Genomic DNA, 15,101 nt, shown 5'->3' with positions numbered 1-15,101 from the left:
TAAAGCTGTGGTTTGTTTGAAAACTGAGTTCTTTTTTGTTTTGTTTTGTTTGTTTTTGTTTAAGCAGGAGTCCATTGTTTGCCATCCACAGCAATTAAATGTTTACCATTTCTACAGGACCCTCCTGTCTCATGTTAAGCGAGATGTGAGATCAATAGTGGCTCTGCAATTATTTGTCCATTGATAAAGCCTTCATTTCTTAAGTGAAGTACATTTATCTGTGTCCTGACAATGATAAGGGAGCAGTACCAGTCAGCTGCTGCCTAGTCTAGCATTTAGCTCCACAGGCAGACGAGTGCCTGGACATGGGTCAAATGATGTCTAACTTTCTTCCTATTGGCATTTCACTTTACAAACTGCTCTGATGGGAGGTTTGACAAATCATCCTTGCTGAGTTCAGATAATAAAAACTAGCAGGACAAATGGGAAGTTTTGGTAAAGAGAGAACAATGGCTGATTTCAGGTTAAGTGAACAGTCTGTGAAGCTACTGGATGGTAAAATGAAGAGATCTGTTGTGTCAGAAGATGACAGAAAGTATCCCATGTAAGGCACTCATTTGGTTCTTCAAACATCGTTTAAATTTAGTCATTTAGCAAATTTAATTGCTGAAAAATTGATCTGAACTTTATTCTGCGATAGGAAGCAAATCAAAGAAACGGTGAGACAAATTTTGGCTCCAGTAAAAACAGTGCAAAATTCTCTTTGGCTTTAGTGAGGCCAAAATTTCACCCCAGTGGAGCATGCCAACCTATTTCAGCCCCAGAATTAGAGAATTCAACAGCACATGTGGGGTGGCGGGTTTTTTTTTTAAATATCTAATTCTGATTTATGACAAAGAAAGGAGTTTCCAAACTAATGTCAAATTTGGCAATGAAAATTCGAAGGGGCTGATAAACTGACACATTTGCTTTTTCTATCTGTAGTGTATCTTGATTCAAACCAGCAATTATTAAAGATAAAAAAACAATTTGTATTTATTTTTAGGCCTACTTCTTGAGAAAGTGTACTGTGGGCTATACTGGTTACATGCTATAGAATAATTAGGTGTATTATTACTCTGGGATTAGGGTAAAGAAATTGCATTATCCTCAATTTGGCTAGCTTTGGGAAAGCCAGATATTTTTATTCTCATTTAGTGGTAAATTTGATAAACAGTTATACAACTATGTGATCAGCATCTTTCTCAGATGCTCTCTTTCCATGTTTTGGACGAGTTCGTAAAGAATAAAACCTGCAGAAGTAGCGTTAAATGTAGGTTGAATACTCAGATCTGTCAAAGATTTCTTTCTTTCCCAGTTTTGCAACATGTGCCCGGTCACTAACTTTCCATCAGCAGTGTGATGACAATTGCTGAATTCTCATGGCTCTGTCTTGGTTCTTTTTGCGTGAAAGAAACCTGTCAAATGCAACTAAGTAGTCAAGAAAATCCGGGTTTGCATATCTCTTGAGCTACTTAATTTTTTAACCGCCTATCTTCAGATTATGGAAAAAAAAATTGGCTGATATGTCTGAGTTAAGCTGTGGTTTGGTATGTTGACTACCTTCACTCCCTTAGTTGGAATTAAGGGGAGAATACCTCTACATGTGAAAACACAGGAACGATGCCCCCACAAAACAGGCATGTTTTGGCGGTTGCAAATATGATGTAAACCTCAGTGAAAGAAAGGTGGGTAAGGATAATTGCTATCAGAACTGGTGTCCTGATTTACTTCAAAGCAAGCTAATACCGCAAGATAATTGAAATGGAGATTGATAACAGAAATTGCTATTTCTAGGCCACCTGAACAGAAAACCTCTTTCAAATAAATCAAGCTGGTAGATGGATTGCTCCTTTGCAATAAAATGCTTTGCCTTCAGAAATCCAGCTCATCTTCAAACAAAACATTCAATCGGCATCTAGCGTATCATTTGCAGCAAAGACAGATGTTGGTACAGAATTCAGACATGTCCATCAGAGATCAAGTAGGGGAAGAAGTGACTAGAAGACGGCTTAGCAGTTATACCAGGCTACACAACCAAAACTGTGAAGGGCGATTTTGATCACAAGACCTGTTTCCATTTGCTTTACTGCGATCACAGTTGTCAATTAGACTGGTTGGTTTGTGTAACGCTGTTCTGGTGTGCAGTGAGGGAGAAAAGCGACATACGTTTGTTTACGTGTAGTGAGGAGGTACGCAGCGAGGGAATTGCCACAGAGGACCGACTCACAGAAAGGCTGTGATTCTTTAAGGGAACCCTGACGGACTAGTGTAGTAGATCTGTAGATCATGTAAGTGGATCAGAGTTATGTGATGGAATTTAAATTTAGTCCAAAATTCTAATGTCTTGAGGGAGTAATTGACTGACCACTGATGGTGCAGCGAAGCTGTGAAGGAAGGGGTCTCTGCCGGTGGTTTAATGCCCTTATGAGTCAAGGCTCTTGTTAATCTAAAATACAGCCGAGTCCGAACCATGCACAAGACGGTAATCTCCAGTGTGATTGTGATGATTATGCCGGTTGTAAGGACTCATTTGTGCTCTGACTTTTTAACCTGTAGGAGCACAAGAGCTAAAGGACTGATTCAGCTGACTGGTTATCTTCTGAGAACAATAGTCCGGGTGTGACGGACTTGCCCCTCTCCAGAGATTGGCAGTGATTGGACTGAAGGATGGCATGAGGAACCACCGAGGGTAGGCAGACAATCACTGAAGTATGAAGATCCATGGGGATGAAAGGATACTTTTACCTACAGAGAGGTGAGAACTACCTAGCTGTAAAGGCACTTGCTTTTTATAACTGATGGAGGGAATTTAGAAGTTACCTAACTCTACATATATTAATACTATATAGAACAAAACTAAAGAGGTGTCACGCTTAAGAAACTAGTTACCAAACTCTTCTGGCTTATTGAATAATCCCCAAGTCACTGTATCGTTATGTCTGTGGCAGTGTTGGCCAGACGGGCCCAGGCAGACTAGACGGCCCACTGGAGAAAGGAACTGAGCTCCTGTGCCGGGGTGTATCGCTCACTGGGGTGGGTATATGCAGTTTGACTGCAGGAAGAGTTGTGCACCGCTAGCCACAAAGGCTACAATAAATATGCATCTGTCTAAGCTTTAACAGCATCTTCTTTAATGCTGCCATCAATCAAAAGCATTTTCCTGTATAAACTCTGATGAGTAGATAACAAACAATTACCTCTCTCATTTAAAATCTAGCAAGAAAAACTTATATGATTTAATTGTGTTTTGAAAAATTATTGTAAGTGCTTTGGGTTTTGAACATTATTTTACTGTTAGTTCACTAAGATAATCACTTCTGAAATGTTAGGAAAAAAGGCAGAGACAAAGTTCTTTGCCCTGAAGGAGATTGCCATCTTGCGAAGAGAGAGACAATACGCTACAGCCATGAATAACAAACAGCTTTACAAGGCAGCCTCGTATCTGCATGGTTATAAAAAACAAACAGCTTCTTCTCAATAAATTAGTTCTGTGGATTATTGACTTTGTGTTGCCTTTGAGAGGCTTTATATTAGACATTTATTTTTCAACCAAGCACTATACTACAGAATAATAGCATAAGGTTTTATTGGTCGGGTTAACACTGTGGCGTGAACATCCTTAGAAATGTAAAAAGGCTGGTATGTCTTGAAGCACTTTTTATTCCATTAAACATTACAGGACCAGATTTTCAACAGGACCCGGATGAGGTTTTTGAAATATTTTTTTGATTAAGCGATACATCTTTGGCATTAAGACCAGTTTTCTGTTGAGATGCCTAAGAGATGTAGATATGTGTCAAATGCACCTAGATACTTAGGTGCAACAACTGCTCCTGGTTATTTATGTAGAATTTGATGCTTAGCTAGTTTTGACAGCCCTGCAGAATGCCTACCAGCGTTGTCAGGCACTTCAATGTCTTCAAAAACCTGACTCACTTTTAGGATGTGAGGCGTCTTACTAACTTCAGCCAGACAATTCATTCATACTTTTGGGCACAAACGTAAGTACTTAGCTGGAAAGGGTATCTGTGTTTTTCATTTCAGTTTTGTCATCATTCTCATTGAATATTTGCCTCACTCCTGTGGGTCAAGTGGTAATGTCTTTACATTTTACTCTTTGCATTTAACTCTTTGCAGGATAACATCTAGCTTTGACTATCAGCAAATTGAATTACGCGGTATGCTAAATAATGGAACTAATCGGTTTCAAAGGTGTTGAACCGTCCTTAGCTACATCACTTCTATATGCAAGTGATGTGACTACAAGGCTCCTATTAGCAGCAGAATTGGCACTTTTTATAGTAGCATAAATGAGAGAAAAACTGGATAACCTGGCTCGGTACAAGCTTGCAAGGTATTCCTGCCCAGCTGCTTCAGAAGTTAAGCACAGTTCCTGGCAGAATTAGAAGAGCTAAAGGTGTAAGAATGATTCCTAAATCAATGCAAAATACTTGAAGAGGTGATGAAAGCGATCAAACAAAAAGGCCACCTAAATGTGAGAATTTTCCAAATGCACTTTGCTTATTCAGCTAATTTAAAATATCACTGAACTGAGATGAATTCTCTAAATATTTGATCAGAGGAAAGCTACAGGCTCTTTAGACGTTTCTGTGCCACTGTATAATGACTGAAAAACCTAATTATTAGGAATTGGGAAATCTGAATTCTTGTTATTCATTACATTAATTCATAAAACATAATTTCTGCAACAGATGGCTTGCTTTTCCTTCTCTGAATCTAAGACGTGGAAAGTGACGAAGCCCTGAATACAAAATGCTAATAGTTACCAGGTAAATCCATCATCTCCTCCTAGGATTCAGAATGTACAAACTTCATAACAGTCCATTCTGTTAGCATCATTCTAATTTTTTTAATTATTCTTATTTTTTTCTACATGTTCTGTGTCCTATACCTCTGAAGTATTGATCTTTTATGCTCCCTGTATTTAGAGAGCTTCATCTAAAATTTTCCAAAGCCGGTTCAAATTCTATAAACACCACATGGAGGGATATGTTTAAGACAGTAATTGGCACTTTACAGTGTAACCAAAACTGTTCCTTTTAGTATAATTGCAATTGTATTATAATAATTTCTTTGTAGAATTTTATTCCTTTGCAGAATAATTTTTTTTTTTAAAACTGAAAATTAAAGAAAATCATTACTAAATGTCACTACTGCTGATTCTTTCATTGTTGTGCTTGGCTCAACTGTTCACTCTCTTTGTAGACAAAATACCTTTTGAGTAAACCGGGAGTTTTGGCTATGGAGGTATGGCTGGATCTGACCTTGTTTATGTTTTTAAGTCTCTCCTTTCAACTGTCTGCCAGTAAATAAAAATTCACTTGGCCAAAGTTTATTTAGACCAGCTTTATTAAGTCAACAAAGCGCAAGCCTGAAAAATCTGTTCCTATGAAGTCAATAGGAATCCATCTCCCTAAGCCTTTTTTTATTCCTGGCACCGGTGATTTTTCTTGACTGATTCATTGGAGGGCACTGGTTTAACTGATTTGTCTTGCATAGGTATCTTTCCCATTCTATGTCCTCTCCACTACTACAAAACAATCTTCTCTTTAAAGGTTATTTCCTAGCCAGATCTGTCGTAAAGCTGTTATCGTTAATTTGCACTTTAAGAGTTCCTTTCACTCTTTAAAAACTATAAGATACATTCCTGATTTATGGATTACGATGTGACAGCCATCATATGCAAAGAAGATTGTTTATACTTACCACAGATGCCTTTGAAAAAGAGGGATATTTCAACCATATCCCCACTCCATCTGCTTTACGTAACTATATTCGATACCACAGAAAAACATGGCAATCTGTATTTTCTGCTGCTCTCTAGAATTTCTAATAGAATTTTATCCTTGCTCTACAATATTCAGAAATCACATACAGAAATACAGAAAACTTGTAATACTTTATTTAATTCCATAGGCCTTAGGAGTAATTTCCACAGAAACCCACTTTTAATCCTTACATGTAATTTTCCTGCAAGTGTTAATTAAAAGATAGTCCTCAGATTACTGTGAACCTCATTAAATATATTTCAAAATCGTGTTTTTCAGGAAAACATTAAGCAAAGCAAAATATTCTCAATGTTTCTAGCAAAAAATAACAACACTATTAAGTAAGGTGTGAAGAGTAGAGTGTACCTACCTAAACTAAACAGCACCAGGAATTTGAGACATACAAATTCTCGTAGATCAAACTGCAGGGAACGAAGCTTCGCTACCAGTTCTTGTGCATGGCTCATAAGATTGTTGAGGGTGGCTCCAGCTTGGGATGCTATTACGGAATAATCCACCTGTAAAAGAGAATTGTACTTCTGTCTGGTTGTCACGCCCGCAGAACCACTTCAGAACGTTCCAAGCAATCACATACAACCGGGATACTCCTGGTTAAAAGAATCACTCTCAATTTAATGATGTTATCAAGTCAAGATGATTTTATATACAAACCTATTTCAGGACAATGGTATATAGTGAAAATATTATTAAACTATATATCTTAATGGTATGTCACGTCAGCGTGAATGCTGGTTTGTCTGTATTAGCTTTTTTTTAGAAGCTTTATATATGACAACTGCTTATGGCATTGGTAGCTGTCCCCCTATCAGTTTGTTCTATTCATTTGGTGTCTTTTTTTCTCACTGTAATTGTGTGATCCTGCAAAGAAAGACTGATGAAGTGAGCTTTGCACCTATGCTGGGCGTATTAGTCCAGAGGGACATAACGGTATTCATGGGAAACGGTCCAGCGTCCGTAACTTGGCCAGAAACATCTATTCAAGCCCAGAAATGTCGGTGTATTCCCACAGGAAACGGAGGTATTGTGCGGGTGGTTTCTGTTCTCCTTAGCTACACAAAATCGTGGTATTTGTTGGAGTGGGTTCCAACGGACTTGCTCTGGCGAGTCCTCCCCGGCTAGCGAAGGGGGAGCAGGCAGGTGCGTGACACCGGCCAGCTGCACTCGCACTGTCCCGAGCAGCAACCGCAGGGCACGGAATTACTTTCGCCGGGGCACAGAAGAAAGCAGGACTGCTCCGGGGGTCCGCTGCCCTCGTTGTGATGCCCATTTGTTCTCGGGGGAGGCTGACCTGCCTATGAGCTTTCCCAAGTAGCGCTTGTATATAGAGATCCAACAGAAAGCTAGAATTAACGCACCACATTAAAAAAGGTGATAGTCACAAGCAAAGTATACTTAAAGCCTGTCATAGCTGACACACCCCTGGGCGATCCTTGAATCTCGGGCAACCTCCCCGCTGCTCGCCCGCTGAAACTTTTCTGGCTAATGCCGGTCCCGTTAGGGGGGCGTTTCCATGCAGATGGCCGTACCAGCCTCTGCCGCTCTGAAGAGGTGCACGCTTTGTCACGGGACGGTGACCGGCGGAGAAGTGCTCGGGTACTCAGCCTGCGGGACCGCCGCGGTGCGACGGTGAAGCGCAGGGGCTGGGGCCGGGGTGAGCTGGCTCCGAGACAGGGCTGGCGGCTGTGAGACCGGGCAGCTCCAGTGCAGCGACAGCGGCGTGGAGCAGGGTGCAGCTGGTGTGTCGGGAACCGGGGTGATCTGAGCAACTGCCTCAGCTGAAACGCCTCCAGCTCAGCCGTGTTTTCATCAGCGTGTTACATATCCCCTGCAAGCGCCGCTGTCCCATGAAAATGGCCAGGTGTGTTGCTTGCTCCTGTGTTGAACTGCTCCGGGCCAACTGGCTGAGATCTAAACACCCATGCAGATGGCCGTAAAAAATTCTTTTACATTTGAAAAAATTCTTTTCTTGCCTGGCTACTCTAATATTAAAAAAAGCTTTCTCTTTTAGGAGCCCTCCTAACAACAGGGAAATTACTAACCATACATCATGCAAGCACACATAAGTGAAGTCTGGCTCTAAACTAAGACTAGGCACAATGGTAAGTGCACACTTCGGGTTAATGATGTGTTTGAAGGTATCGGTGCTCTAATCCCATCTTTAAGGTCTCCCATAATGAAGTAGTTAATAAAGAACGGCCAGGTATCATCAGAGGAAACAAACCAATACTGCAAAATTTTGTTTCCAGGCACTGATCCCTTAAAATCTGTTTTTTAAATAACTGTTACGGAACATATATTTTTGAAATATGTTTTTTTGATTTTAAAACTATTGAATTGATTTTGCTCAAGTATAAACAGCAGTAAAGCAAGAAAAAAAACCTGAAAGACTTTAAACGTGACAAAATTTCAGCCAGGAAAGACAGATAGATGATTGAAAGGAACTAAAAATGACTACTCCTAGTGATGACCTTAATTTAATCAATAGGTTACTGACTTTTAATGAGACATTTTATTTATATGTACTCTTAGTGCTCCCAAGACATTGATTGAAGCAACTGTACAGGAAAAATGAAGTTACACTTTTTGTATGGATGTTAAGAATAACACTGCTCCAACTCCATAAAGCATTTAAAGCTGTGCTTATGTTTCACTTAAGTCAACAGATTATGCCTAAGTATCCTGTGAGGTAGGTTTTATTGCTCTCTTTTACACCTGGGAAAACTGAAGTAGTGACATTAAATTGCTTACTCAGGGCCAAAGAAATCTGTGACGAAACTAGGATCTAGTCTTTGGAAATCCCAGCCAAACCATCTTTCCTAAACTGGTTTCTATTCATCTGTTATTTTTCTCTCTCTATATATATATATACACACACACATATACATATTTCTTTTTATATAAGTATATATACTTATATAAATAATAAGAAAAAAAAAAGTAACATACCTCAAATACTTTTTACTCGAACAGCAGTTTAATATAGTGACACGATTCAGCTACTTCATATTGAGAAACTGGTCACATACAAATATCAACTTTCACAACTTAATTTCCCTTTTGTAATTTTCGAGGGCGGAAAAAGCTCAAAATCCCTCACTGAGGTTCCAGTTGGGGGGGAAATACGCTATTTGCTTCAAAATAAGAAGTTAAGATGTCTGGATGTCAAGAATATCAGTGGCCTTAGTGCAGCGATTATGCCATAATGGAAAAACCCAGTAGATGCCTGGATCTCCCACCATCCCTCTACTGGAGAGCTCTCAGGCAACCTGCTACTCTTTCAGGTGCATTTAGTATTTGCAGCACCAGCAAATTTGTCTGGGAGGCAAGTCCTCATCTGCCACTCACCAAGAGCAGGCTGTATTAAATTTTTATATTTATTGACATTTCATTACCATAATTGACTGCAGTTGGTTCTCTAGTAGAAGGCACAGGGCTGCCTCCTAAGCAGGAGAATTGGTCCCTTGAGTAGGATTTGCAATTAAAAACAACGCAGAATGGATTTTTTTTATTGTGTAAATATGATGAGTTGAATTTTCAGCTTTAACTAGAGAATACTGGGTGTGCAGAAGGCTTTTTTCAAGAGTGAGCAAAATTATGAGTCAGTAGAAAGACGACCCCCAAAGGTGTCAATCAGTTTATACAAAATCAACTGTGCATGAAAAAGCCTCCATTAATGTCTGTTCTGAAAAGGTGGTCACATTAAAGAGTATGCTGTCCTGCTTGCTTGGTCCTGTATGAAGAAATTGATACTAAAAGGTGTATTAATTCTTTTACCTTCCAATTCATGATGAAAAATGCTTTTAAAAGACAAAGACTAAGACAGCCTGGACCTTGAGCAAAACGCTGAATTGCATACGGAAGTCTTAGCATTTACTTTATATTGTACCATTAATTTCATTTGGTAAAATCAAATCCGCAACTGAAATAAATTATTCTTGCTTCCCAATTAATAGTATTACATTTCACAGTTGATTTTGACATTGAAGATGGTATGTTGACTGGCATTTTTGAAAACAGCAGCTTTGGCGAAGCTTCCACATTACCTAATTCAGAAGTAAAATGTTGGGCATAAAGTTACAGCTGCACAGGCAAATGGCGGTGTGAATTCCTCATGTACCGGTACACAGTGCGATCTTGCATGATGAATATCGTAATGATGAAGAAGTAATGATAGAGGCTTAATTGGGTTAGCTTGGTACCGAAGCACTGCAGACAGAACAGCACTGAATAATTTACACTGCTGCCTGTTCTTGCCATTCTGGTGCTTAAACGGGCATGTTTAAGGTTAGCATGGACATCCCCATGTATGCTATACTGCAGGCTGTGCTGTAGTATACTATTTGCTAACTGAAGTGCTTAAATCTAAAATTAGATACTTAAAAACCCTGCTCTGCTGCCACCTAACTTTGTGCTTAAAGCCCTCACTGCCTTTAGGCATGGCCAGGACTGCCCAAGTCACGACAGTGGTAAGTAACTCTGCGTCCAGCTCACGCTACAGCTCTTTTTAGATTCACGGACTATGTGGCTTTCACCTACCTAAGGCAGCAAAAATACCCAAGGTGGGATTTGGTAGCGACCACGATATGGGAAATCTGGGGTCAAATCTCCCGTCCAAAGAACGCATGAAATAAATAAGGCTATAGCCTAGCAACTGGGGCATCTTTCTGAAAGTGAGAAATATCAAGTTTCTTCAGGTAAACCTGGCACATCTTGTGGATATCTTCTGATCATGAGTATTGGGCAGAAAGGGGGGGGACCTTTGGCTTGGTTTGGAGAGGAAGGATTTGCTTAGTGCTTCTCTAGGAGGGAACTTCCAGCTGGGAAACCCAAGCAGAAAAATGTGCGTAAGTCCCTTGGACAGGCGGCATTTGTGTCACACCTCCCTCCTCAGCATTCCTCAAGGCTACCTCCTAGAGTCACCACCCCGTTGGCTGCTGGCCTTCCCTGCTCCCTGCGTTGCAGAGGTAAGGGCTGGGCGGACGAGGCCGCGGGCTCTGCGAGAGGGCAGGGCAGTACAGAGGCACTAGCAGCAAAGGAAAAGAAATAAAAAAGCTGATAGTAAGAGGACCATAACTGAAATGGGACTGCAGAAAGACATGGCAATACTGCGTATTTTTTCTGAATCCTTTTATTGATACAGGTGAGAGTAACTTAAAAGTCCAAATCCCTTTAATGTCAGTGAAAGCAAGTTAGGCCAGTGTTGAATGTTTATGAAAATTCTACTTTAAAACAATATATCATGGTAAAGTACTTGGAGTTCAGCAGCATTTAGATATTCTGCTATCAAATAACCGCTCAACTGATAGAGAGGTAAGAGAGATGGAAGTGACTAATTCTGCATGTTTTTTCTCACATGAAGGTCTCATTTAACACAGTGAGATATTGTTCAAGGCAGAACAAAAGACAAACCTTTTTTACAACATGAAACTATACCCTGGGCTAAATAAATGGTGAGGCTGAAGGCCAGAAATGCAGGGAGCACTTGCGCTTTTTTGTTTTGCAAATGATTTATCATGGTAATGAATGATTCTTGAAGCCAAATCCCTGGTTTCACTGGGCTCAGACTGAAACTTTCTGGTGGAGTCAGGTGGTGGCCTCTGGTATCGCCTCCTCCCTATGCCCACAAAACGGAGCCTAACATTTAATGGTGGAATCAGGTTCCTTCCTTCTTCTAAAATTAAATTGTGTTTGATTTGTAGGATATGACAGTGGGGTCATACGGCATGTGGAAATGCTGTGTGGAACCGTACCATCCATTTTCAATGCTTCAGCAAGCTTGCAACAGTCTCCAGAATATAGGATTAGAGTGATTTTACTTGTTGATGGCTGTTACCAGGTACCGACTATCACTGAATGACATTCCTTTCAGCCAGAACAGGAATTGTGCCCCTGCCGTGGCTGTGTACAGTACCTGTGCAATGAACAAGTGTTCTAGCAGGCTACGGTAGTTCAGGTTAGTGAAAGATTGATTTCATATTTAATTTAATAAATTAGATGACCGTGTGTTTGGGGCACAAAGGCAAAGGAGGCAGTGGGTGCCTAGGTGCAGCGAAGGGACCGTCCCGCTCCTCCCGCCCTGCTCCGTGCAACCCTGGCCAGCACAGCTGGCTGCTGCTGACGGGGGGCTGCTCCCCCACCGCTCCCTCCTCCGTTACAAACGGCGCTGAGAGCCTGGGGAGTGGCCTGCAATGGTCTGCCCTGGGTTTTGAAGTCCTGACCCTGCTGAGAGCCTGTGCGTTGGCTCTAGCGTATGGCTATGTGGGTGGATGAGCCTTTCTCTCAGAAGGACGCATTCAGCACAGCGTATATATAGCAAGCAAGTTAATTTACTATCACAACCATAATTACTCTTCCACTGTTTCCTGAAATATATATTTCAGTGGCAACTACAGTGGTTATTAAACTCATTTTGAGCTTTTCATATAATTAATACTTTCATTAAAAACATTTAAAGCAGTATTTGTGTTACGTTTCTAAGCAAATGCACATGGAAAAACACTTTGAAGAGGCGCCTATGTAGAAAAATTGAGGAGGACTCAGCATGGACAAAACCAGCAGGTAAGCTTATATCAGGTTTGGATATATTAATTAAAATTGTGATGACTTATACAGCGTAAGATCCTTGTCATTTTAACATGATACACAATAATAGAAGATAATGAATTAAGTTGCCAGTGGACCTTTCCCCTAGGATGATGTTATTGTGCTTGCTAATTAGCTATAATATGCAAATAGTAACACTCCAAAGTACTGCATTTACTTTGTCTGACTTAGTTTCAGAAAAACTAGTACATTGAGACTGGAAAAATTCTATGCCCTGTAGTCGATCATATATAGATTCATTTATAGTAGATATATTTATGTTATAAAACACATAATAATAAAAGTATTAAGTTTCATGCAGATAGCTATTTTAATCAGTACCATTAAATTTTCCACTCTAGTAATGGTGACTATTGGGTTCTCCAAATTACTACTATGAAGACGTTAAAGGAATGTGCAGAACATAGCTAACCTAGAGTACAACAGAATCCATTTGTTTACTGAAGTGTTGCAATGCACTTTGTGTTTTATATAGAGATGAGATGGTATGGAATCACTGCTGAGTTTGAACATCCATAAACTTCATCAGAAGACAGACCAGCACTGGAAATCTTTCTGTGAATGTTTAGGCAACATCACAAGGGCTGTGCTAACTCAGACTGTTTCTTCAGGAGCTTTTAACCATGTAAGTTCATTTCCCCTTACTACCCTCTTATCTGACACAAATTTCTACTCTACTATTTTAAATCCTTTCCCGTCAATGGAAGGCTGGATGTGCTCACTTTGAATCCCATCGCTTCTCCAATAGGTGGTTGGGACAGACTGATGTGGTGATTTCTTCTTTGAGTTGGGTCTCTGAACAACTTGTCTCTCATGTTGGGCAAGCTTAAAATCAAATATGGGACTTTACATGAATTTATATGGAGAAATTAGTTCACTAGTATGGGACTTGTATGGAGGACTAGCAGCCTTGAAGAAACGCTGCCAGACTCCAGGCAAATAGCTGTTGTTCTCTTTATGGGAGCAGTGTGTACAGAATATAAAAGAAGTGTGTGTCCTATGAACACAACGGTTAGCATGTGGGAAATGGAACAGTTCTGGCGTGCGAGGATCCATGTTGGGTGCCCTCTCCATGACTTTTTACTGGAACTGGAATTTTAGACTTAAAACCATACTGCTATGATGGTTTCATGGCAACATAGTAAAGCAAACGTAAAGTGGGATCAGTTTGTTCACAGGTGTGTCCATAGCTACTTGGAAGGCTCCAAATGTTTAAAGAATATTTGGACAAACCTGAATTGGGCACTTCATGATTATAACTGAATTTTGATGTGTTTTACCTAGTTTAACTGAGAACATCTAGTTCAGCCCCAAAAAGCAGCTAGCATAATATCTTCATGAGGCATGAGGCACTTCTAACAGCTAGCACAACCTTGTTTTCTTTTCCTTTAGGCAGAAACCACTAGAGTGAGGAACTGTGCGAGCCTGGATACAAGAGAACAAATACTACACTGAACAGCAAAATAATGATTGCTTGACCTTGTTTGTATCCACCTTGAATCAAATCCTGTGTTTGTTTGCCTATGTAAGGACTTCTAGATTTGGCCCCCAAATGCCAATACCTCTTTTTCTGCCAGTTGCAACTATGAAGCCCCACTGACTGCGATCACAAATCTAATGGGGAAAAAATTTAATACATATATATATAAAACAAAAATGACTAATTTCCAAGAACAGAAAAAGTAATAGCTTTCCATTAGATAGCCTATGACTAGTGTATGTATTTTTAGTCATTTCTTAGGATGAACAAAAAAAAGCCTGTTTCCTAATCTACTTTTTTTGCCAGCTCCTTTCTCTTGTCCTTCGGAGACACTCCTTCCTCTAACGCTCCTGTAACTTTTTGTACAACAGAGGTACTTCTGCAAGGGTGATCTTTCTTTGTGATACAGTCATCTGTAAAAATTGTTTGAAAGTTCAGCTGCCTCTTGAGAGCCTTTTCAGTGGCAAGGTGATCTTTCCTTGAACTTGCAAGTCTGTTCCCTAGACAAACAGATTCTCCAAAGGCCTCAGCAAATACAGCTACACTGGGATAGTAGAAGCCGCCTTTGCAAGTGGGTGAGTCTAACAGAGATTACATTGCCACGGAAAATTCCCCGGGGCCGCACGTCACCACCTTTCAATAAGGTACAGCTGAAAGATCTACAAAGTATACCATCTAGCCACAAAGTTCTGATCTAAACTGAACTTAAATTTTGATTTGCTTCAAAAGACAATACTGTCAAGATCTTGGTTATCTCTCATGCTCTGCTCTGGTGCTATGCTTTATACTACAAATCCAGGTGTAAAGGTGTATTTGCGTGATGCCTTTAACTAAATCAGTAGTTTCAACAATCTCAAAAAAGTCTGAGATTTAGGCGGGTTTTTGGACGGCCTTTTTAATCTGAAAGGCTTTGACCAAACTCAGCAGAGGGAAGATTTGGCAGCAGTGAGTAGAGTATAGGTATGAACAAAATGAGCAGCTTGTGTCTGGGCAGCCGAGGCTACAACTCATGTGTTGTGTGTTGACTGCCACATGAAAATGCATGAACCATGGTATTCTGTACGGAGCTTTAGTATCTACCCTGTGCGTGCTGGATCTTGGAAGCTGGCAGTGCATTGTTGGTGTAGAAGATACAAAAGGAGAGTGCTCAAGCTGGAGGAATTAAAGTTCTGTAATTAGAAATGGTCTGTTAAAATTACATGCCGCATGGCAAGCCTACGAAACTT

The 15,101-nt window shown here is 40.3% G+C and overlaps 1 protein-coding gene across 1 annotated transcript in view; it reads right to left on the bottom strand.

Moving 5' to 3' along the window:
- NR5A2 (nuclear receptor subfamily 5, group A, member 2) overlaps window positions 1–15,101 on the bottom strand; it is an 83,383-nt gene that overhangs the window by 22,184 nt on the left and 46,098 nt on the right. The window contains exon 5 of the mRNA XM_009326166.1: window positions 6,142–6,289. Coding sequence (XP_009324441.1) covers window positions 6,142–6,289 — 148 coding nt within the window. The remainder of the gene's footprint in view (window positions 1–6,141; window positions 6,290–15,101) is intronic.

The sequence above is a fragment of the Pygoscelis adeliae genome, unplaced genomic scaffold, assembly GCF_000699105.1.
Source record: "Pygoscelis adeliae isolate BGI_AS28 unplaced genomic scaffold, ASM69910v1 Scaffold256, whole genome shotgun sequence".
In the NCBI taxonomy this organism is placed as follows: domain Eukaryota; kingdom Metazoa; phylum Chordata; class Aves; order Sphenisciformes; family Spheniscidae; genus Pygoscelis; species Pygoscelis adeliae.
This window is presented reverse-complemented; position numbering and strand designations above follow the sequence as displayed.